This window comes from Eretmochelys imbricata, chromosome 3, assembly GCF_965152235.1.
Source record: "Eretmochelys imbricata isolate rEreImb1 chromosome 3, rEreImb1.hap1, whole genome shotgun sequence".
Lineage (NCBI taxonomy): Eukaryota > Metazoa > Chordata > Testudines > Cheloniidae > Eretmochelys > Eretmochelys imbricata.
Window position 1 is genome coordinate 168,902,340 of NC_135574.1, and position 24,830 is coordinate 168,927,169.

At 42.6% G+C, this 24,830-nt stretch overlaps 2 protein-coding genes across 2 annotated transcripts in view; one reads left to right on the forward strand and one right to left on the reverse strand.

The window, feature by feature from the left end:
- Positions 1-5,196: 5,196 nt before the first annotated feature.
- On the reverse strand, positions 5,197-8,280 carry TBCC (tubulin folding cofactor C). Its single transcript, XM_077813840.1, has one exon. It carries the CDS (start codon positions 8,195-8,197, stop codon positions 7,076-7,078), a length of 1,122 nt encoding a protein of 373 aa, XP_077669966.1. The 5' UTR covers positions 8,198-8,280; the 3' UTR covers positions 5,197-7,075.
- Positions 8,281-8,301: 21 nt separating this feature from the next.
- Positions 8,302-24,830, forward strand: part of BICRAL (BICRA like chromatin remodeling complex associated protein) — a 78,739-nt gene continuing 62,210 nt past the window's right edge. The window contains exon 1 of the mRNA XM_077813836.1: positions 8,302-8,315. The gene's annotated coding sequence lies outside the window, so the exon portion shown is untranslated. The remainder of the gene's footprint in view (positions 8,316-24,830) is intronic.

Genomic DNA, 24,830 nt, shown 5'->3' on the forward strand with positions numbered 1-24,830 from the left:
AAACAATATTTATACTATCATAATTACATCTCTTCTCATTTTCCATTTGATTTTGAAGAGACAACTGTTTTCTGACAGAGTATGGTAACTGCATTTTTGGCATCTCAGCTGGCATTCCCTCATTCATGCTGAAAGGTCCAGCATTGCAGCTCCCCTCCTTCTATGCCCATTAATGCTGCTTGGAATGCCAAAGGTCACAGTATAAGACAGTAGTGGGAAATGGTCCTTTTCCCGACTGGCTGAGCATGTTACCTTCAGGACAGAATGCTTTCTTCTGGGTCAGGAATGGCCAGGACTCAGTGCATGGCGGTGAGACAAGGCCATACTGCTCATAACACACTAACACAGTTGCTTGAACCCAAACACCCCTTCCACCAACACTCAAATCTCTCTACACTGCAATAGAACACCTGTGAATGGCCCTTGTCAGCGGGGCCCCAGAGCCCAGGCTCCAGCCTGAATCTATATGGCTATACTGCAACTTTATAGCCCCACAGCCGGACCCCAAGTCAGCTGACACAGGCTAGCTATGAGTATTTTATTGCAGTGCAGACATACCCTCAGACTTGTGCTCAGATCCAGGGTCCTAGAACCCTTTGGTGGGTGGAGGGTTCAAGCTTGAGTGAAGCCGGGACCCAGGTTTCAAGCCCTATCGCTTCGCAGTATAGATGTAGCCCTCACCCATGACTCAGGTCCTGGGAGTCTGCCAAAAGTATCACACAATCCCATGGGCCAACTTCCTTTGTCGTCTCCATCCCAAGAATTGCCAATTGACTCCAGGAAAACAGAAGCAAGCCCCTTGTTGTAGAGCAGCACTCAGCCAGTCAGAGTTTAACCCTGCCGTTGTTTTCTGACCACAGAGCTGCAAACACATCTTCAGAGAAGCTTCTGTGTTTGTAATGAAGACTGACCAGAAGAAGCCCTTTGCAAAGGTCACTGCTTCATGGCTGTTTTGCTGGCCTCACACTAGAGTCACCAAAATGCAACTGGAGCACAGCCAGATTTTGGTGAATCTCTGGTGTGAGGCCAGCAAAATACTGGATTTTACTAAGAGTACTAGGAATGATCATGCACACCAGCAAATAGCAAAGAAGCTGGCAGGGTTGGAAATTTATCAGATGGGTGACCAGTGCAGGGAGTGGATTAAGTGACTCAAGACAGAATACTGGAAAAGCAGTGGCCAGAATGGCACATCAAGCCACTCACCGATATCATGTGTGTTTTAGGAAGAGTTTGACCAGCAGCTGGGTACTGTGCCGAGCATGGAGCCAACGGAGGTGCATGAGGTCCTGGTCAGCCAGGCTGGCAACCTGCCGGCCCCAGAATCCAGCATGGGGACTGATGAGAACCAGCAGCAGGTGCCAAGTGAGGCCAGAAAAGTAACTTGCTGAAACTGGTCCCAAATGAGACTTTGCTGTGGGAGCAGCAGCCCATCCCGGGGCCTAAGCTCCTCTGGGGAGCTTTCTGATGCCCTCCTATTTCACCACCCCACCCCCGCAAGGAACATCCCATTGCAGAAAACAGACAGAAAAGGGACAAAAGCTGGTTTGGGGCCTGCTATGTTTCTGGCTCCAAATGAATGTTTGTTAATATAGGAATGGAAGGGATTTCTATTCTACACACCAGTGCAGTGGTTATCAGGAGTCCCAGCTAGCAGCTAGTGATAGATTGTATCAGGGGTGCTGGAACAATTTTTATAATGGGTGTGCTGATGAGGAAACCATGTATTTGGTGTTTGTTATGACTACTTGAAGACACGGGGTGCAGCAGCATCACTGAAGTGTATGACCGATTAGCTAATGACAGATTGTTGCATCGTCTGTCCATCCCCTCCCCCCCAGTATAGAGTTCAAAATGGTGACCAGAAAATGCAAACGGTAAAAACGCCTTGAAAGTGAATTTTTACTGGAAAGCTGCAGATTTTTGGCTAGGGCATTCCTATTTCTTAATAATAATTTTACTTTTCCATGCCTGTAAACATGCTGCTCTGTAACCACTCAATGGTGTAACAAACTGCCTGGAAACAGTGAGCTGAGGGTGGGGAGAAGGGAGATGGAAATGTGTTCTATTTACAAATCTAGTCCCATAGGTGCCAACTCCATGGGTGCTTCAGGGCTAGAGAACCCAGAGGAAAAAAATTAGTGGGTGCTAATTGCCACCAGCAACCAGCTCTCCCCTCCCGCCTCACAGCAGCCCCACCCATCAACTCCTCCCCCTGTGCCTCCTGCCCACCATGATCAGCTGTTCTGCAGCATGCAGGAGGTGCTGGGAGGGGGAGGAGCGTGGACAGGGGGAGCTGGCAGAACGAAGTGGGAAGAGGTGGGGTGGGGTCTTGGGAGAAGGGGTGGGGACAGGGTCTGGGGCAGAGTGGGAGCAAGAAGAGGCAAGACAGGGGAGGGGGTTTGGGGGAAGAGGGTAGGTGGGAGGGAGCATGGCCTGGAGCAGAGCGCGAGGTTGAGCACTCCCAAGGCCAGAGGAAGCCAGCGCCTGTGTTTTAGTATATTTCAGTTAAAGGTGGTCCATGAAGTCCTACAAGAGGGGTTTGAAATGTTGTCCACAAATGTGCCTGGCGGGGGCAGAAGAGGATGGCTGTGGCGTTCTGTGTGTTTGTATGCATCCATAACAGGCTAAGCCACGTGGAAGATCATGCAGCATCCTGTTGATTCCTCCATGAATTCTGACCCAACCCCAGGTGCTGCTAGCTGCAAACTTTTCCTGTATCTAGAACTCCAGATAGGCAGTATTTCTGTGGAAGATATATTTTCCAGAGCCATCTCAGTAGCTAAGCAGCCCACTCCATTCATAGATGTGCTGTTCAGTCACTATACATTTGAATTCTCCAGTTGCATACAGTGCTGGTTTCTCACAGGCAGCTTGAAATAACATCTCCCTTTGCAAATTGGGCACAAGAACTGATGTCCTCCAAAATGTGGGAAGCCCGAAATGATAGAAAAATCTTTTGTAGCATGGCCTTTGATGGCATCCCCCAACGTGAGCTGTTCTGCAATTTTTTTTTTAAAAGCAGCTTTGATTTTTTTTTTTTAAACTTACCATTGTCTCTGAACGTCTTTTGCTGCTATTAACCTGGCTGTATCCAGGGAGCTTCTGTGCTTGCAAATATCCCTCTCACATGTACTGAAATTCAGTTTTGAAAAGTAACATTTTACATCTTTGAAATTCCACAATTCCTGCACAGAGCTCTTTGAAACAATAACCATCTTGTCCTATTCCAGCCCCTGGAGCTCTATTGGCTGCAGTACCTCCACAGTTCGCCCATACTGCAGCAGAAGCCAGGGTCAACGTACCTTCACGGACTGTTCAAGAAGCATTTCTGTGATGAACTTATGGTCGAAGTTTTGGACAGGCCCACTGACAGTGGGCAGTCTAGTACCAAAGACAGAAGGACTTATGGCTAGAGGAAAGGCTCAGGCTTGCTACACAGCTTGAGGATAGGGTTTCAGCACAGAAGCAAGCACTTGCTTAGCAGTTCCTGGAACAGAGATGATAGTTCTCAAAAAGAAAAGGAGTACTTGCATCCAATGAAGTGAGCTGTAGCTCACGAAAGCTCATGCTCAAATAAATTGGTTAGTCTCTAAGGTGCCACAAGTACTCCTTTTCTTTTTGCAAATACAGACTAACACGGCTGCTACTCTGAAACCTGATGATAGCTCTGTCATTCTCCCTTAGCCAAGCAGAACTGTTCAAGTGGCTATTATCACTAATGTCTCCTGCTGTACCTACACCACAGTCTGAATCCCCTCCCTGGGATCTTGTTATGCAGTCCAGAAACAACTTGGACAACTCCATAGCTGGGTGTGCATGTCATCAAGCCCTCTGAACAGCTGGGCAGGGCAGCTGTGTCCTATGTAGTTCTCCATAGTGACCCCTTCCTTTATAGATACCTCCACCCTTACTGCCCTGATGCCAAGAATGCAGCCAACATGCGAAGAAGGGAAAAGAGAACAGGTGGCTAGTGGACATGAAGCAGTATGGAGTTTCTCTTTTACATGCACTGGTTCAGGCACTTTTTATTTTTAAAAGGTTGTGGTGTTAATGCTATTTTGGTGTAGTAATGGCAGCTGAGCTGCATGGCAGTAGGTCAGTGGTGAACTTTTCACACTGCACTGTGGATGCCAGAGCCCTGAATTCAAGTCCAGGGTAGAAAATTCTTAATCTAGGATTTACCAGTGTAGATATTCAGCCCTGAGTTCTCTAATCCTGGGTCTACTGACTTGAGTCCTACTAACACTGGGCTTACATTGCAACAGAAACATACCCTTTTTTCCCTATACAAGGCCTGAAGTATGGGTAATTGATGCTGGGGAAATAAGAGGGCACTTTGTTTCCTCACTCCTCTATGTGGACACAAAGTAGCTCACAATTACGCTAAAAGTTAAGTTACTGAAAAATAAGAATTTTTGTTGAAAGTATTTTGCATTATTCCCCCAATTCTAAGCTGTTTTACAGAAATTAAGGCATTTAATTTGACTTCAAGCTGCTCCTATATTAATGTTATATCCATAGGATACAGAAACTAAATTTTAACCTTTATATTTATATACACTATACCTGTCATTCAACATTAGTGCAGCTTTTTTAGATACAATACTGTTATTTGTTCAATTCCTTTACTTAGAGTAATTCCCAGGTAGGAAAAGAAAAGACTTTATATAGCAGTAGATACAGCCTCGGGCAAGGGGCTGTGAGACTAACCATATCACTTTTATATTTATATATACACACACACTTCTTTGTATGAGTGAGTGAGTGATCTATTAGACTCAGGATAATGACCACTTCAAACTGAATTATGATGATTCATTTCTTACTGCAATTCTATATGTCCTAGACAGTGCAATCATTATGGCTAACCTTTAGATGGGGAATAGTAGTTTGTATTCAACTGCCTTACTAATTGCCTGAAAATTCTCTTCTGAAATTTTAAACTTTCCTCCATGATTAAAAGACCCAGAACTTTCTTAAGAGTGAAGCACTTTATGGAAGAGGACGCATTGAAAATGGGCAACTCACTTCAGTGATTTTTGAGACAGTGCCTACCACATATCTCCATATAACACCTAAATTTTAGTCTCTGTAACCCATCTTTAGTCTTTCCTCCCTTTGTTGATTACTCCTGGGGAATTCTGCACCACTGATTCTTTATACACATAGAGCCTACAAAATAAAGCTACAACATTTGAGATGTGACATTTTATAATGTCCCTTTAAAGATACAATACGTACAGACCCCTGAGAACTATTTTCTTGGAACATATTCATTAGACTGCCAAAACAGTTTCAACATCAGCAGAAAATCAGACAAAAAAAGGATTGAGTTAAATAAAGTTGCTAAAGTACATTCATGGTATTATACCTGAAACTGTGAGTCTGAAGATGTAAATTAGTATAAGTAAACAAAACTGCAAGGTTGTGAAAATACCCCCAACCCCATACAAGTTAAACTGTAAATGAGAGGGTAACAACTTTATTCTGGAAAAAAAAAACACAGAATAGGTGACACTATATTTGTTCTTTAAAAACAGGCAGGTAGAGTACCTTCAAATAGATGCTGCCTTATCGTGATTATGAATGTGTTTGATGTTTTAAAACATTGCACTTCAGCCCAGAGAGCAGGGTTTGTTTTTTTCAGTAGGCAAGGCAGTGTTTATATTTATCTACACTAATATTTTAGAGTAGAAATGTTCTTAGGTGTAGGAATGTTACAATGAAATGACCTTTGAACAAGGCAGTTGTTTCAAATGTCCACACTCTATACCATCTGTCCTACTTGTAAACAGAGTGCTTTTAATGGCAGTTCCTGTATATAGTTTGGTGGTTTTTTTAAAGGACAAAGGCTTGCAGACTCTTCCATATTGTCTTCTAATGTAAGTACATAATGCTACACAATGTGCTTTCTGAAAGTCTACTGCCACATCTTCACCATAATAGGTTTTGGTAAATAGCCTATGCAACTTGCCTATACAAAAAGTAAAGGCAGCAGTACAGACAGTAGAGCAAGAGTTTGTGGTTAAGATTCTTCCTCTCCTCCCCCCACCAAAAAACATTTCACAGCAATTCAACCCCTTTAGGCAAATGTACCATATTACTAGAGCAAGACCCCTGTGGTACCAAGCATCTATTGCATACCTTAAATATGTGCACTCTAAGAAATTGTTTACACTACTTTTTACCTCATCAACAGATTAGCCATTACAAACATTAATTGCCAATCTGGATACTTCCCGAATAGTTATTTCGGGCTACAAACATTTGCCCTTTAGCACCCAGATTAGCATTTATGAACGTGTTTACCTTGAGTTAACTGGAGATCAAAACCTTGAGTGTAGGGTTAGTCTCCACTAGGAAAAGAGGGAGGTCCTTACCTGTTGGCCAACATATCCTAAAAGCCTAGGCAGACAAGGCAAATTGTAGTTTTCATCCATGTTAGCAGATCAAAGTAAATCCTAGGCCTGGTCTATGCTGAAAATTTAGGCTGACCTAGCTATATAGCTTAGGGGTGTGAATTCTACATATCTCAGGAGAGTGAATTTAAGTCAACCTAAACCCCAGCGTAGACAGCACTAGGCTAACAGAAAAATTCCACCTCTCTGAAAAGCTTTTACCATATTACCAACCATGAAGAACAAACATTTTTTCCTAGACAGGGTCGCAGATTGTAATAGGCTATAGAACTCTGGAGTCTGAGCATTATATTTCCTGATCCACTGAAGTGTACATTACCATAAGGCAATTCAGATTTTATCTTGTTGAACAAAAAGTAGGCAACAGCATACCTCTATTTAGAGGCTCAACAGCATACAAATCACAGAAACCATAAAGAGTTGTCACAGGGATACTGCAGTGGTTACCAGCCTCTAGCATAGCACATCAATTTACAGCAGTTTAGAACAAGTAGTTTAATCCCACATTATAATTCAGCATTTGAAGACCCACAAACTGCTATTATGTTGTTTTAGAATAAATCAATGTTAGTTTTATTTGCAGCTCTGCTGATCAGTCACAAGTTTCCTCTGCAGTCTCAGAGACCGGAAAGTGTTTCCTTTGCAGCCCCCATTCAGTCCCACTGGGTAATTCTCTCCTGCTCAGGGATCACGCTCCAGTTGGGCGAGGGCTCATCTCTGGCCAGCCAGTCAAAGTCATCCACCAAGTTCCAGTTATTCCTGCCTCTGTCCAGCCCGGAGGACTCGTAGTCGCCCTCGATGCCTGGGTAGCTCCAAGTGTAGGGGGAGAAGCGGACGCCGCTGCAGTCCTCCACCATAGCCCGGCTGGTCACCTGCACGTAGATCCGGGCGTCCCGGGTGCGGTGGGTGCGGAGCTGCTGGCAGGCCAGCGCCAGGAGGCAGTCGCTACACCCGTCCACCAGCACCGAGGTGGAGACGGGGCCACAGAGCACGGTGCAGCCCCGGCAGTCCCGCACCCGGAGCGTGTTGGGGTTGCCGCGGAGCAGCACCCGGCAGTCGGTCAGGTCGGCCAGGAGCACATCGCGCTGCAGCAGTTCCGAGGGGCCGAGCTCCAGCGTCTGGGCCTCGGCCCGGCTGAAGCCGCACAGCGGGGGGCCGCTCCCTTCGCCTTCCGCGGGCAGCTGGCCGGCCGGCGGGGCGGACTCCGAGGGCAGCTGGCCGGCCGGGGCAGGCGGCGGGGCGGACTCCGCCTCCTTCCTGCGGGCCCGGAAGGCGAATCGCTTCTTGGGCTGCAGCTGCTGGCGCCTGGCCGCCAAGGCCGCCTGGAGCCGACTCAGCGCCTCCTGCCCCTGCCGCACCTCGTACGGCGCCAGGAAGCGGACACTGTCGGTGAGGAGCTTCTGCAGCCCTTGCAGCCGGGCAGCCGCCTCCTCCAGCGACTCGGTCTGGCCCGCCGCGTCCTCCTCCGCCTGGCCCGGGCCGGGCCCCAGCAGCGCCTCGATGGCCGCCCGCTCCCGGGAGAAGGCGGCCGCGAAGAACCCGCTCTGCTCCTCCTGCACCGCCTGGGCCGCCTTCTCCTGCCGCCGCCGCTCCGCTTCCCGCTGCCGCTCCGCTTCCCGCCGCTGCAGCCGCTCCGGCACCGCCGCCACCGCCCGCGGCCCCAGAGGGGCAGCCCCGCCGCCGCCCGCAGCTGCCGGACCCCGCTCTGCTGCTGCCGCCGCCTCCATCTTCTCTCCCGTCCCGCCGCTCCGCCTCTCACTAAGCGGCCTGCTCATTGGCTCCCGGCACCCTGGGCTGGGTCCCCGCCCGCGATTGGCGGCCGGCCTTTAAGGCGGGGGGGATGGGCGGGGCCTCGTGTGTTTTTAAAGGGGCCGGCGCCTCTCTGCGGGACGGGTGAGTCTCCGCATTAGACGTGGCCGCCTGTGGGTTTGTTGTTATTGGGCTTCCGAAATTAGAGCCAGGCCGTAAATAACCCCGCGTGACCCCCTCCCCCGCCAGCGCGCGGGGCCGGTCCCCTGCTGAGCCCGGCGGAGGAGGCCGCGCGACCAGTAGCAGCAGGTGCGCGCGCTACTCGCCGGCCGCGCGGCGTGGCCCTGCTCCTCCGCTCAGGCTGGGCCAGGCACGGGGGCAGCCTCGGCTTCGCCCGTCACGAGAGCCCCCCGCGGGGGTGACGGAGCGCCGGCTCCCCCCTCTGACCGGTCCCTTCCCTCAGCTGGGTGCTGCGGTCCCCTAGCCGGGGCCTTCCTGCCTCGCTGCAGCAGCGGCAGCGCCCCCCCGGGCGGGAGGGAGTCTGCTGAGAGCAGCCGGAGGAGAGCGGGGCTGGGACGTGTCCCAGGAAAGGCTGGGGCTGCGCGTCAGGCGCGGGCCGGGGTAACCCCACAGCAGGAGCAATAAGGGGCCAGAGCCGAAATAACCCTGATCCCCTCTCCCCTGCCATGACGACCCTCCCCCCCTCCTCCGCGGCCTGTTCCCTCTGCAGAGCCTCTTCCGGTCGCCTGTCCGGTCGCTTTGAAGATGGGCTGCAGGGAGGTTTTCTTCCCGCTCCCTGTTTTCTTCCTTCCGTGACTTCTTGTAAATAATTTGCAGTCTGGGGTGTTGTCGCGACTAGAATGTATTTGACGTTCAAAATAAAGTCTGGCCTAAGCGAGTGATGGCTGCCCACTGAATTATGTTATTTTTATTGTGAATTTCTGTGTATTGTGAATGTCTTGGCCCAATAGACTACAAAGAGGAAGACCTGGGCTGTGCCCCTGAAGGAACTTACAAAATAAATGGACAGGTATTAAAAGTACTATCAAAATTAAGACCGAGTACACTGGATACCTAGGGCTTAAGGAGGCTCCAGTATCAAAGTGGTATAGATAAGACAAACATTTGTAGTACTTCCTGTACTAAATTTCATTTGGTGCAGCTATGTGATGCTGGCTGATGGCACTGCACATGCTCCTCAGAACTATTATCAGGGATCGAGTGACCTTTTTCAAAAAGTCAAATTTGCAAATGGAGTATTTGGAGGCACAAATAAACAGGGATCTAAGTAGCTATTTATAGGTGCAAATGCTCAGTTTGACTGCACCATTGCAGTTGTGTTTTTCATGATTGTGCATCTGACTTCTTGTCTCTCTGTTTTATCCTGAAGGGAAGGGTACAGGTGAAGGCTGTGCATGTGGGTCCTAATGTGTTTAGAGGTAGGAAGCTGTTGCAAAAATATAGAACTACCAAGGATTTCTCTCACTCTGTTATTCTTTTTACTCTGTTTCTTAAATTTATTTTACAGTCAAGGCATATTTTTGAAGTATGTTTGTTGCTGACGCTACAGAAATAAAGTAAGCTTGCTGGCTTCACAGTAGAAATATAGTCAGCTGTCGCTGTGAATTGGCAATTCTCAGCAGAACATATATTTTTTGGTTAAACTGATGTTCTGTAACACAAAGGAAGTTTATATAGTATGAGGAAGATTGCTTTATAAAAAAATAAATCTTAACACCTGTTCAGTTCTACCACTTGCCATCTTCCTCCTTGAATGTAGAAAATGCATAAAATATAAACAATTATAAAATCCCCCCCGACAACCTCAGAAACAATCCATTAAAATGAAAATGTGAAATACTCAGAGAAAGTGGTCTGGGTTTGATATCTTTTATTTGGAAAATAATCTGTTTTTTGTCTGCTATAACAGATTGCCTGTCACAGTTAGGAGTGGGCATTGAATCTGACTGACTTTGCAAGCTATAATATTTTGTTTATTGGAGAGACTGGGTTTGATTTTTGTGTCAAAAGTAAAATTACAGCATTAGCTACTAAGGAGTATCTGGACGGGACCTTGCATGTATTAAAGACAATCCATTTTGGACCCTGAAGGAAGAGGCAGTAAAGAAGGAAGGCAGTGAAATGCCCTTCTTTCTTGTTTTGCAAAAGCTTAAGTTTTGAAGGGTTCTGCATTGCAATGGAGAGGGGGTATTGGTGGAATAACTTTGATGTTATGATTTAAAAATTGAAGGATGAATGTTTGTCTAGTAAGATAAGTACTTCTCAGCAGGTTTGTAAGCGTGAGGCGAAAGTAACACAGTAATTGCAGTGGAGTCATATTGCTTTCTTGTAATTGATTTCCAGCATACCAGAGGTAATAGTCTATTCAGATGGAATATAGAAGGGTAATGTAGTGTTTAATCCATTCCAGCACTTAGCTATCTCAACACTGCAAAGTTAATGGGTCCAGAATTCTGCTTGTAAAGGAACATAAGAGTTTTTGAATCTTATAAGAAATATCTCTTAGGCTTTGGAAAAGGAGGGTGCTGAAATCATGAAAACTAGAAAGAAATTCTGAAAGCCTCTCATTTTTTTCCTGTTTTGTAGGAATTTTGTCAGTATAAAATATAAGTTAACTGAAATATATAAACATGTCCTAGAGAGACGCTTATGCCAATTAACAGCAGAAACAAATCTATCCCTGATGTAACTGCTGTGGAGTTATATCAGACATTAATTAGGTGCAATGAGCTTAGTGTAAAAATAAATAAAATTTTCCTTCAACATTATTATTTTTTCTTGTTTCTGTTATTAAAATAAGAGGGAGATGTATGTTGTCATGTGACAGGCAGAGTTTCCTATCTTATGCTGTCACTGATGTAGGCAACACAAATAATGCAAGTGTACAATGATAAAAGCACTTATCCATGAACACGATAACTTTGACAAAAAACAGTAGTCTCGTACCATTTCTCAGCATCTCAGGAGAGAGCTTTTGAGAGTGCAGTATTGAAGTCTCAAGTTACAAAGACTTCATTACCTTTACAAAATTGTGTACAATCAATTGTTTTGTGCTGGAGGAAATGTCCGAAATAACCAGACACTAAACTACATTTGTCAAAATACATTAAATAAGTACTGCTTGTGATGTAATATTTTTTATTCCTTGCTCACAAAACTTGGTAATCTCACCACGGTAACTTCCTGCAGTTTACTGATGGTACAAAGTAGCAAGAGCCAACTGTATTTGTGAGTATGAGATTCACATAGAGAATGGAATTTTTTTGACACTGTTAAGCCACACAAATGAACTATGGTGTTAAGAGGCTAACCAAAGTAGTTTTGTACCAGTGAGTTACATGGATATCAGAGGGTGACACTGCATACTAGTAATGAAAGATTACAGATAATGAAAGATTACAGAGAAAGGAGCAACAAAATCCTTTCCTTCAATTTTCTCATCTAGAAGTTACAACTTTCCTTTCCTCATTTAGAATTTCAGGTTTCAATAAATAATTATTAGTACAGTATTTTTTGTAGGAGTGCCGAGAGAGTCACATTCAGGCCTGGCTGTGACACCTCTATTTAAGGTTGCACGTTTTATTTTAAGCCCTTGCTTTCTGTTTATAACATTACCAAACTTTAACCATTTGAGTTGAAATTTTCCATGCTTGTTCTTTGCCTCAGACTGAATTTTGGGGGGAATTTCAGCAAAAACAGTGTAGCTATTTCTGAGACCATGGTTAGAGAAAAATAGGTAGTTTTGCCAATCTTATTTTTTTGAAACTGTTTCTTTGAAGAGTTCTAGTGGCTTCATGCTTTTGAGTGGGGAACCTGAAATTTGGCAGGTGAATGGGCCTGTGGTTAGGAAGATGTCTTTTGTTGTCTCTTTGACAATCCATCCTGGCTTGGTTTAGCTCAAGCTTCTGAAATTACTGAGCATGTGCAAACAGCAGAGCTTTTTAGGTGCTGCTGAAGTCTTTGAACATTCTGTTAACCACAAAGCTGTCAGTGCTTTAGACAGGCGTTCATCTGTACTGAGCATGCACCAGCCCTATGGAGCTCTTAAATGTCACTTGTATTAAACATGCTCCCAAGCCCTGCTTAATCTTTATCACATTGTTACAGGTATAGAACATTATCTACATTTGAAATGCTTTATTGATTTGGTTTTTTGATTTATTGATTCATGGCCTCTTGAAGAAAGAACCAGTGGACAGAGGAATACGTTAGAATGTTGATTCCACTAGTACAAAAATATTAAACTGTGTCCTTTGTGCACATTATTTGGATAACCGTTCTAATTAATAGAGGTTACATTTTTTTAGGGAAATATGTTCTTAAAAATTAACCTTAAGTTATCAGTGTAACGCTCTTTTTTTTTTGGGTAAGAAAGCCATTATGGGTATGTCTATACTGCGGCTGGGAATAAGCCTCCCAGCCTGGGGAAGACAGACTTGGGGGCTTGAGCTAGCATGCTAACAATAGCAGTCTGGACATTGAGGCTTGGGCTCTCAAGGCTAGGGGGCAGGGTGGGCTTGAGAGTCTGAACTGCAGCCTGACCAACAAGGTCCACACTGCTTTTTTAGTATACTAGCTCAAGTCCTGCTGGTGTGAGTCTGTCTACCTGGGCTTGGAGGCTCTCTCCGAGCTGCCGCATAGACATACCCTTAAAGGGCCCAATTCTCTTCTCAGTTACACTGGTACAGTTACTACTGAAATCAGTGGAAGTTGCATCCCTTTATTTGAGGGGAGAATTAGGTATCTGGGTTCAAGTTCCAAGTCAGAAGTTGGTTTCATAATTTGCCACTACAACTGTGCCATATAGTACTGTTCAGGTGAAAGTTAAAGATTGCATTGCACTTTTGTCACTACTTAAAAACTACAGGGAATAACTCTATAAATCTGTCCAGCAGTATCTCTCTGTCAAATAGGATTGTTTTATCAAAGACCCAAAGCTGCACCACCAAGAAACATGGATAATGTGGCTCTGTGTGGGCATAGGAGTCCTGCATTGTTCTGAGTCTAGGGTTCAGGCTTGACCGTGTGTGAATTGCTGATGGCTGCATAACAGATGCTGCATAATGGATGCTGCATTGGTCTATACAACTGTTGCACTATGAGGGTCTGATTCTCATTTACACTAAGGCCCTTTTACACAGCTCTGGAACTCTGATGGGGCCTTAAAGTGAGCATATGAATTATATTTACACTTACTTTAAGACCTTTTTACACTGCACACTTTACATATTTTAAAAGGGCCTTACTGAAAACGAGAATCAGGCCCCTAGTACCTAACACATTATTGAAAGCCCTTTTGGATACTTTGCACGTGAAAAGCTCTGTATAAAATTCTGTTCTATTTTAATGCCGTTTCATATTTTGTTTTGTAAATATAATTTATCAAATCTTTTCAAAAAGCCAAAGTAATCACGATAGAAGCACTTACAAAGACAATTCCTGCCAGCATATATATAATTAGGATATTGTGTTAACATTTCCATTATTAATTCCTATTTCCAGAATTTTTAAATTCATTATAATTCATTGTGAGCTGAAACTTGGTATAGGTCTCCTCCGGAAGCACTTTTTTTCCTTTATTGGATAGAGACTTCAAACCCTTCTATTGGTCCTGTTGACACCCTGATTTTTCCCACTTTGTTCTCTTCCTTTTGGATATGTATACCTTTGTCTGTGTACTGTACGCTTGAAGGATAGGTCCATCCCCACTGGTTCTTACTACTCAAGTTTCTGTTTCTGTGTCTGCAAGGCCAGACATAGGGTGACCAGACAGCAAATGTGAAAAATCGGGATGGGGGTGTGGAGTAATAGGAGCCTATATAAGAAAAAGACCCCAAAATTGGGACTATCCCTATAAAATCGGGACATCTGGTCACCCTAGCCAGGCATGTGATTCTTATGTTGTGGCTCTGCAGAGACAACGTATTGAAGAGGAATATGCCCTAGCCTTTTCCACATTACTTTTTGTGTTTTCTCCTGCGAAGCCCTGGTGAAGGTGATTAGACATGGCTCCTTTAACGTACACTACTTTTTCAATCAACTAGAATGTGACACTAGGAGTTGACATAGGATACCTGTTTGGGCTGCTTTTAATGTTTTAGGACTTTTGTTTATATTTCTAATTTAAAATTAAAACTAAATACTGAGGACCAAATTTTTTCCTGATATAAACAGGTGGAATTTAACTGAATTAAATGGAGTTAAATTTAAAATGTTGCAGGTCATTAGTCTGTAATATGGGCAACTCCCTTCTAATATATACTGGAAATTTGAAAAAACCCTAAAATACTGAAATCTGAAAACTGTCTACTGTATATTCCCATTATATAAGTAGTTCCATTGATTTCAAGTCTGGATCCTGCTGCTTTTCATTCTGATTTGTATTATGCATATGGAACAGGGTGGCTCAGATTCTCCAATGCAACAGTGAAAGCTCTCACAGGTACTGTAGATAATCCAGAAAAAGCCTAAATTGTTAGATAAAATTAGATGAGGAGTAATGGGTTATGAAGTCTTTCACATGTGGGTCCTTGGTTTAATCTGGCCTCAGTAATGACTGAAAGTAGTTATCAATTTACTATTGGTTTCTGTATGGAATACATGAAATTCAGCCTAGTTCCTAGTAGTGAAAACCATCATCACAATATTACCTGGCAACATGATGATATCATTGAAGAAGCTAAGGATTGAATTGGAATTTAGACTGCTCTACGCTTTTAGCCTTAGAAGTGGTTTTTCTTGTCAAGGAGCATCAGCAGGGCAGTATGGGAAAGATTGCATTACTACCTCCCATGCTGCTGTGGATAATGATAGACTAGAGATTTAGCATTCTGTGGATTAAGCTTTTAGTTCTTTTTATTTTGCATTTAAATTCAGTTATTTTTTGAAATCAGACTTTAACTGTACCTTTAGTATTATGAAAATTTAACAGTCAAATGTGTACCATGGTTGAAACCCTTTATAAAAAAAATAATCTAGTATCCTCCATTTATTATAGAGTTTTAAATGGCAAACATTATTAAGTCTGAAATTCCACTTTTGTTGTAAACCTGTGTTTCACATGCTCAAATCTCTTTCAAAATGTTTTAGCGGTGAAACTTCATGTTTGCAGGGAGGAAGTTAGCACAGATCTGGGGCTTAGTCTGGAAGACACAAGATGTGCTTCTGTTCCTGGCACTGACTCTCTGTGTGATTAAATTGGTTAAGTCCCAAATTTTTAATTCTCTCTGCTAATTTTGAGTGCCCAGCTTGTGATACCTGGAGACTGATTTTCAGATACTGAGTTCCTGCAGTTCCCACTGACTTCAACTGGAGTTGCGAGTGCGCAGCTCCTCAGCTCCTCTGAAAATTTGGCCTTAGGTGTCTAAAGCTGAGCATCCAAAAATGGAGGCATGCAAAACTAGAGGCAACTTTTGAATGTTTGCCCCTAAACTTCTCTGCTACAGTTTCTCCTTCTGTAAAATAGTTATAGTAGTCATCTGCTTTATAGGTGTATTGTGAAAGTTAGCTAATTGTCTCATTTGTAAAGCACTTCGAGATCCTTGGTTGACAGATTTTATAAGTGCAAAGTAGTCATATATTTGGTCTCAACTAAAGATTGTGTTTTGAATATCTAACCCTTTGTTAAATAATGAAGATATATAAGACAGTGTTAAGGCATTTATTTATAAATAAATAGGACCCAATCTTCCATGCCACTATCTTAAATGCAGGTTCCATATCATTGCATGTGGAACAGATTCCTACTGCAGTATTTTTCAAGTTAGTGCTATCATGAAACAAAGACTGTCCCATAGCTTCACATCTCCATTTACAGGGATTACACAATGATTCTCTGCTGTAAAAACTGAAAAAGATAACAGTTTGGCTCATGGAGAGCTAGTTATCATACTTGGCTCAAAACAATGGCCCAATCTTGCACATTTTTTTACGAGAATGAAAAAATGAGCAAGAACTGGGCCCGAATAAAGTGTAGGGATCAGGTCAGAAAAGTACAGTTTCTTTTGTCTGCCAGTGTTTGTTTAATTATCTAGAGCCCAACGTTGCAACCCTTATTCATGTTGAGTAGTTCTTGAAGTCAATGGGACTTTACATGTGACCAGATGGTTCATGTGCATGTGCACTGGGCCTCAGTCTAAAGGGTTCTGGCTTTTAATGAAAGCCTTAAGATTCATTGAAGACTTCTGAGAATTTGTCAGCCAAATTTCCTGGCACTTCTGGAGCAAGGGCCAGGGTAAACCCTGTCTCCCAGATGGAAGAATTAGAGGGGAAGCTCTCAAGTAAAAAGATGCAGTTTCTATTTTCCTCAGGATTATTCTTACTTAGGAGAGAATAGGGTCCAAAATAATTTAGCAGTGGAAGTATACTACAGCAATTACTACTTTGCATTTATTCAAAAATATAAAAATGACTTAAAGATAGGTAAGTGATATTATTCTCTTTTAACAAATGGTGAAACTGAGGTCAAAGTTATTGTGAGCCAAATTTTCCAAAGTGGCCTTTAATTTTGAATGCTTCCATTTCTGGCTGCACAACTTCAAGCACATTGATCCTGATTTTCAGAAGAGTTGAACACCTAAAACTCCAATTGTGAGCAGCTGGTGCTCAGCACCTCTGAAAAGATACTGTGTTACTAGAGGGAATCATGTAAGTACCTAGATAACTTGGAAATGAGGGCCTAGGTGTTTGCAACTGAACACCCAAAAATAGAGGCCACTAATAAAAACTTGAACTTAAGTGATGTACCCACAATCTCTCAATGAAATAATGGGAGAGTCAAAAATGAACACAGGATTTCCTTTGACTCCCATTATCTACTCATGTTGTCTCCCTTTTATTTAATGTTTTTCCTGCTACAATTCTACTCAACAGCAGATGCTCCATCATGTTTCTGCTTTTTTGTTGCAACCCACTGGTGTTTAGCTTCTGAATTACATCTTTAATATTGCCTACTTGAGCTACATCCTGAACGGTGTATGTCAAATGCTGATTGTGCCTTTACTGTGGTGGGCCCTAAGATGTGGAACTTATTTCGCCTTGGCCTCTATTCCAATCCGTTACCCTCACAGGTCAATTTTAAATATCTTACTTTTTTTTCCCCAGTTTCTTTTGTATTACTTTTACATAACCATTGTTGATATCCTTATGTGCTTATATCCTTATGCATTCCCTATTTTTCCCTACGCAGCATTGTTATAAGGAGAATGCTTTTATTCATTCTCTCACTGTAGTTTTATGTGTTTATTTTATTTGCCAATTAAAAGGAGTATTTGTCCCTTACTCTAGGTGTTTTTTGATGATCCTTAAATGTACAATTGCGAAAGAGATTCTTCCAGTAATCAGCCTTCAACCATTAATGGTGATAGTCAGAACAACCAACAATAAAACTGCAGCAAAAAGCATATTTAATCTATCTGGACAAAGCCTTACTAGTCCTTCGTAGCTAGAGAAAATAACATGACCCTTGCAGTATGCCCTGATCATCAATACGTTCTGACTATTTCAGACATTCAGGGGAGGGGAGAGAGTTCCAAAACTGAGGGGACCTCTTGGTTAACACACTGCCAGCTGCGCACTCTCTCTTACAGTAGTGGGGCTCTAGCTCAGGTGCACCCACTGATACAATTTTGACATTATAGTACAGGGAGACAGATGGTCTCTCCAGTAAGTAGGGTCTAGGTTAAGTAGGGCTTTCCGGGTTAAAATCAACATTTTAAATTCTACCTCGTATTTAACAAGTAGCCAGTGTAGATCCAGAACCATGAGTATAATGTGCTAATGGCAAGGTTTCTAAATTAGCTGCTGATCCTTGCACCAGCATCAGTCTTTGGATAGATTTAAAATGTAGTCCCATCTAGAGCACATTGGGCAGTCTAATTTGGAGGTGGCAAAGGTGCAGAAGACAACTGCAAGGTCTAAACCTGATGGAAACAGTTTCAATTTTTTCATTGCATATAATAGGCAGGGTAGAGAGGGGGAAAATCTGATTTGATTGTAGTTGCTGCCTGATCTTCTGATAGCTTGGAATCTAGCCAGACTTCTAGATTGTGCACCTGTTCCACAAATGATCAACATCAACAATTTGCCTAATTCAGGCAGGCAAAAATTTTCTTTGTCATCTGTTCTGGTTGTTTCCTCAAACAACCAACATCAGTCTAGTCTAAGCAGATAGCTATCATCCACTAAGGCAACTGACTACTCTGGTACTCCTATTCCAAACACCATATCAAGAGTACTGCCCAGCATATGAGTTGATCCAGCAACCATCTGGCATAGATTCACCATTGTCATGATGTCTGGCATAGATTCATCATTGTCATGATGGCCATGAACTCCTGAGCTTTTTCAGAGAACTTGTCATCCACATGGAGATTGATGTACTGTAATCTCTTACTATCAGTTTTGGTGTCTTTAAACCCACTATGGTGAGCAACCTGAGCAGCTCCTAGAAGGATTCCATTGTGCAGCAGGGTGAGTAACAGACTAACACCAATCTCATTTTAACACTGTTCCAGGACTCTCAGAGAAGCAAGACACAGCACGCTATATATGTGAACAGTTTTGGACTAGATTTCTTGCATTTTTGGTTGGATGTAAACAAAACAGTTACACCACTCATGCTGGCACTGAATACTCAGCTGAAGTATTGTCCAAGCAAGTCTTGGCAAACCTGCAAAGTCAGGGGCCTCATCTTTCACTGAATCCTGAATCGTTCTAACTTCATTCAAAGTTGAACCTGTATTAATCGGCAGGACAATAGGACAAGATCATTGTCCATTGACATCCTCTCCTTTCGAGAACAATTTTGGTAAAGCCAAAAACGTCAAAGTCAAACATCTCAATAATATATATTTTCCCCTCTTTGTCTCCCCCTTCCCACTATCACAGGGCTCAAGTTACCATCCCCCAGGCCTCCAAATCCCAGCCCATAACAGCATTGCTCCACCTCCTGGGGCAGCCTAAAACAACCACTTAAGAAGGGAACCAGATGCCAGAGCTAGATACCCAAATGCGGAACTCAAACCAAATAGTAGAATACATTTTGATACTGTAATTACCATCCAAACAGTAAAATTGTTCTCATTATCAACAGGCCATTTACCCTTGCCTCCCATCCCCAAGCTGAGTTCACTACCCCAAAAGGGAGAAAACAAAAACAAAATAATTTTTATGTGTGTTGTACTATTTATTTTATTGTGAATTGTTATACATCATTCTGAGTGACTTGGTGGTAGGTATGGGGAGACGCTTCAGAAATAAAACTAGTATTAATTCTGAAAGGACATAGGGTAGTCTTGTTTTCCTTGTATTACATGTAATATAATCACCTACTTCTACTTGTCAAATGTTAAGCTTAAGCACATTAATGATTATATGTCCATAAGAACTTTTCTATAATCCAAAATGTAGAGGTTTACATTTGCTTTTGAAATATGAGTTAATCATAGTTGTTTCTTTAAAATTACAGCTAATGAACTGATCATTTAAAAGTTTATTTTTTTGTCTAGTTTTGGATTAAAATTATATGTATATTTGGCTATAATAAAAGGCGAGGCTTTGTATTAAAAAATAGGAAAGGAAAGCAAAAGAAATCACTGTTTAATTGGAGCTTTAGAGCAACAGCTGTAAAACTCACTTGGTTGTCCTAATTGCCATGAGTAATAGAAAGAGGCTTTGAAAAGTAATCCTTTGTAATGTTTAAGATAATAATTATATTCCAACCAGAGTGCAGTTGTTTTAGAATTAAGTCTGTACTGAACCAGTTAGAGAGCTGGATGTCACAAATAACAGGTGTGGAGAAATATATATCAATGTACACAAAGAAGAGAGCTATCCTCAGGAAGCAGGGACTGAATTTAGAGCTTGAGTCCCCAAGAAAAGACTCCTCAAGGATAATAAACCTCAAGTGCCATATGACTTGAAATGGGTCGTTAAACACGAAGTTTTTATATACAAGTGGTGGCGCACAAATACCAGTTTTCTGTTCTCTTCCAAACATGGCCAGACCTCTTTCCAGACCTGGAAAAATATGTTTTCACAAGTAGCGTGTTTGTATTTTCAAGTCCTTGTTCATTACAGGTGACAAAAAATATTTTTAGTTTTCACTCTTCAGTGTACGTTCCCATACAAAAAATGCCACTTAACACTGAGTTAAGGTTAGACTGCTTATCTCACCAACAAAAAAACATAAAACATAAGGAAGTATACAATAAGTAATTCAACAAATCATCTACACTCCACTCATCACATCCTTTTCTCAACCACAGCTGCCTCCCTTTCACTACCCACAGATCTGAACCTGAAAAACAAGACTTAACTTAGCTAAATTTATTGGGTTTGTGTTGCTTTCATAAGTTACAGTCTACATAGTTCTGGACGTGGTTTTGTATTGGTTTGTAACTGTGGCATAGTATCAGATTAACAAGAGTGGCTGTGAGGATTTTAAAAAAACATTTAGGAAGTTTTGTGAATGGATGATGTATGCTGGTAATTGTTTGCAATTAGGCAGTAATTTTTATGTGGCAGTATCAATGTGGTATATTGGTGTATTATATTTATGGTCAGAGTTCAGGTTGAACACTGGTTGTTCAGAGGGATGAAGGAGACATGGATCACATGTGCTGGATGGGAAGTACTTAATGAATGGAGTGGAGTTGTGGTATTGAATGAGTTTTTACAGTTTGCATTGGAGGATGATGCAGACTAGCAATCTTAACTCAAAGTTTAAAACTGGAATTTCCCAGTTTTTTAAATGTGTCAGTACTATGACAGCTATCCATGTGAACAACTATTAGTACTGTACTGATATGCACAATCCTCTTATGCCTCTTCATAGCTCAGCTTTCCTTCTGAATCCTGTATGGCTGAAATCTTTTCTTCCATGTCATCCTGTAGAGCTCTTGTTCCCCTCCATGCCTGATTATCTGCATACTCTCACCCCACCAATATCCCTGCTTCTTATCATGGCCTCCTACTTTCCTACTGCTTTCAGCTTTTAACTGTTGATCTGTCTGTAAATATAGATATATTTGTACTTATATGTATTCATGTTAATATACATTTCATCTAAAAGTTGTAGAAGGAGGGAAAGAGGGGATATATGGTGACCAGTTGAGAGACTGGGAGAGCTCATAAAGGAATAGAGCTGTATGGAGTCACGGGAGGAATGTGTACTACCAGTGAGGGGATGGGGGCCACACAATCCCTCCAGGCAGGAGGTCTGAAAGTGGTTTCAAGGGGTAGGGATATGGGGCAGGGGTATGAGGCATACCTTTCAACTGGCTCAGCTCCAAATCTGCAGTGCAGTGTGACAAAGACCCAAAATTAAGGACACATGCAGGAAATTTAGGATGCTGTGAAACTAAGTCCTTTGAATGTAAATAGATAATTCTGTAATCTCTTTTTCTTGTAATTCTGTTGATTCCAAATAATTTTCAACAATAAAAGTAAAGGGAGATGCCAAATTTGTGTAGATTGTAGGTCACTTTGGCATCAAAATAAGTGACATCAATCAAAATGAGATATTTGAGGGGTAGGGTTATGGGTTACGGGGGCGGGGTGAAGAATAGAGAAATGGGACTTGAGTGCTGGGAGAGACCTGCAGGTGGAAAAGAAGGGGAATGGTGTTTCATCGGACTGCAGATTTTCTCCCCTCTATTTCTCCCCTTAGCTCAAACTCTTTTTCACCCTCACCTCACCTCTTCCCCTGCCCACCACAGTTCACCTCTCCCCCATGTCTCCATATCCCTGCACACCTGCTATAGCTCCTTGCCACACCATGTCCTCACAAGGATTTCCGTGCTCCCACAACCTTGCTTTGCTCTGGTCCCCTCATTTCTGAGCACCATTACTTCTCTTGGTTCCTTATGATGGTTGAGGAAGTTGGTGGAGCCAGGGAGCACTCAGGATGTGTGTAGTGGGGAATTTGGGGAATAGAATTTGATTGGGGGAACCAGGCTGTGGAGGAATCACATTGGCACTTGAAGGTCTTCCCCATCACTGCTGGCTCTGTTCCCTGTGCACTAAGTCAGCATGGACACAGGGAGCACTTGATGTGGTCTCAGTGCAGAGGCACCCGCAATTCCCCTTTCAAAAAGGGAGCAATTTTAAATGTTAAATTCAATAGTCCTCTGAAAAGTTACTGTTTTAAATATAAGGAGTACTTGTGGCACCTTAGAGACTAACCAATTTATTTGAGCATGAGCTTTCGTGAGCTACAGCTCACTTCATCAGATGCATACCGTGGAAACTGCAGCAGACTTTATATATACACAGAGAATATGAAACAATACCTCCTCCCACCCCACTGTCCTGCTGGTAATAGCTTATCTAAAGTAATCGTCAGGTTAGGCCATTTCCAGCACAAATCCAGGTTTTCTCACCCTCCACCCCCCCACACAAATTCACTCTCCTGCTGGTGATAGCCCATCCAAAGTGACAACTCTTTACACAATGTGCATGATAATGAAGTTAGGCCATTTCCTGCACAAATCCAGGTTCTCTCACTCCCTCACCCCCCTCCAAAAACCCACCCCCATACACACACTGTATACACTGTGTGTATGGGGGTGGGTTTTTGGAGGGGGGTGAGGGAGTGAGAGAACCTGGATTTGTGCAGGAAATGGCCTAACTTCATTATCATGCACATTGTGTAAAGAGTTGTCACTTTGGATGGGCTATCACCAGCAGGAGAGTGAATTTGTGTGGAGGGGTGGAGGGTGAGAAAACCTGGATTTGTGCTGGAAATGGCCTAACCTGACGATTACTTTAGATAAGCTATTACCAGCAGGACAGTGGGGTGGGAGGAGGTATTGTTTCATATTCTCTGTGTATATATAAAGTCTGCTGCAGTTTCCACGGTATGCATCTGATGAAGTGAGCTGTAGCTCACGAAAGCTCATGCTCAAATAAATTGGTTAGTCTCTAAGGTGCCACAAGTACTCCTTTTCTTTTTGCGAATACAGACTAACACGGCTGTTACTCTGAAACCTGTTTTAAATATGAAGAACAAATTCGAGCTTTAAAGTGTAGAACGGTGGGATTTTAGTCCTGCTTTAAGTGCAAATTTCATTATTGTCCGAACTATTGAGTCCTTTCCAATGTCTTGTCTTTATTATAAATACTACTGTGTAGGCCAAATTTTAGTCTCTATGGATTATTCCTGCAGAGGGGAGTGGGAACTCGAAATGGGTACAGGTTTATCACCCAGCAGAAGAGGCAAAGGGTTCTTATCTCTAAACCTGTTGACCAACATAGATCTTGGGGGCTGTGGTGGAGGCAAGGTGCCTCAGTACATCCACTTCATCAGCTCCCTGCAGTCCCGGAACCTGGACAGCAAGGTTATTGTCCTAGAAATTCCCTCCAAGGGGGAGGAAATGCAAGTTACTGCAGCCTCTACAGTAATTTACATTGGCTTCCTTATGTTTCTTTGACAGGAGACTCCACCAAAAATCATTTGACCCTTCTCCCCTTTCTTCTGACTTTGCACTGCCCCTTCATTACCTGTGGAACCCTAATGGTGGTGCTTTATAGGACTGTAGAAAAGGAGCCAGTAACTGCACGCTTCTCTACCCTTCCAAAGCCAGGATCTCTTCTGTTCACCAAATCAGAAGAAAACATAGGGACCTATATTTAGAGCCCAATCCAATAGTTCTTAATCATGCAAGAATCTCATTGAAGTCAGTAATATTGAATGGGGTGTAATTCCAGGAAGAGTTTGGCCCAAATGGCATTTTGCCTGAATAAGAACTCCAGAGGTGGTGTGCTTTTGTGTGCTTCATTTTAGGGTGGGATAACTTAAACCATTAAAGGTAACGTTAACCACATCTACATTTAAAATTAGGACATTTAGATACTATCTGTACATTAATCAAAGGTAATCTAGCCCTTGGTTTCTCAGAGAGGTTCTACTTATATTAATCACCATAAGCATTTTTTTGAAGTTGGTCATTTTATATAAAAACTGAAAATAAATATTTTCTGGGACTTAATGAATAATGAAAGAAAAAGAAAAGGAGTATTTGTGGCACCTTAGAGACTAACCAATTTATTTGAGCATAAGCTTTCGTGAGCTACAGCTCACTTCATGCATCGGATGAAGTGAGCTGTAGCTCACGAAAGCTTATGCTTGCATCCGATGAAGTGAGCTGTAGCTCACGAAAGCTTATGCTCAAATAAATTGGTTAGTCTCTAAGGTGCCACAAGTACTCCTTTTCTTTTTGCAAATACAGACTAACACGGCTGTTACTCTGAAAGAAAAATAGTGCTGCCAAATACATTCTCCAAATCCTGGTCTCTAAAAAGTTTTAACCAAATTAATTTTCCAAGAAGGGTGCGGGGAAAAATAATTTTAGTCCATAGCCAATAAACTCACCTCCCCTTGCTTTTTTTGTAAATTGCTCATTTATGAAATTACTTTCACTCCGAAATAAAAAATTCTGAAAACTAAAACTTGCAGCATAAAAAGGAGAAAGTGGTCTTTAAAGAGCTATAATAACGTTACCTATAAATCTTTTCATTGTAAGAATCAGGATGCAATCCTCAATGAGAGATTTTTCTAAGCAAGACTTACAAGATCTTATCCAAATTTTATTTTGAAGGAGAATTTATTTTAATGTTACTACTTTATTCTGAAAAAAA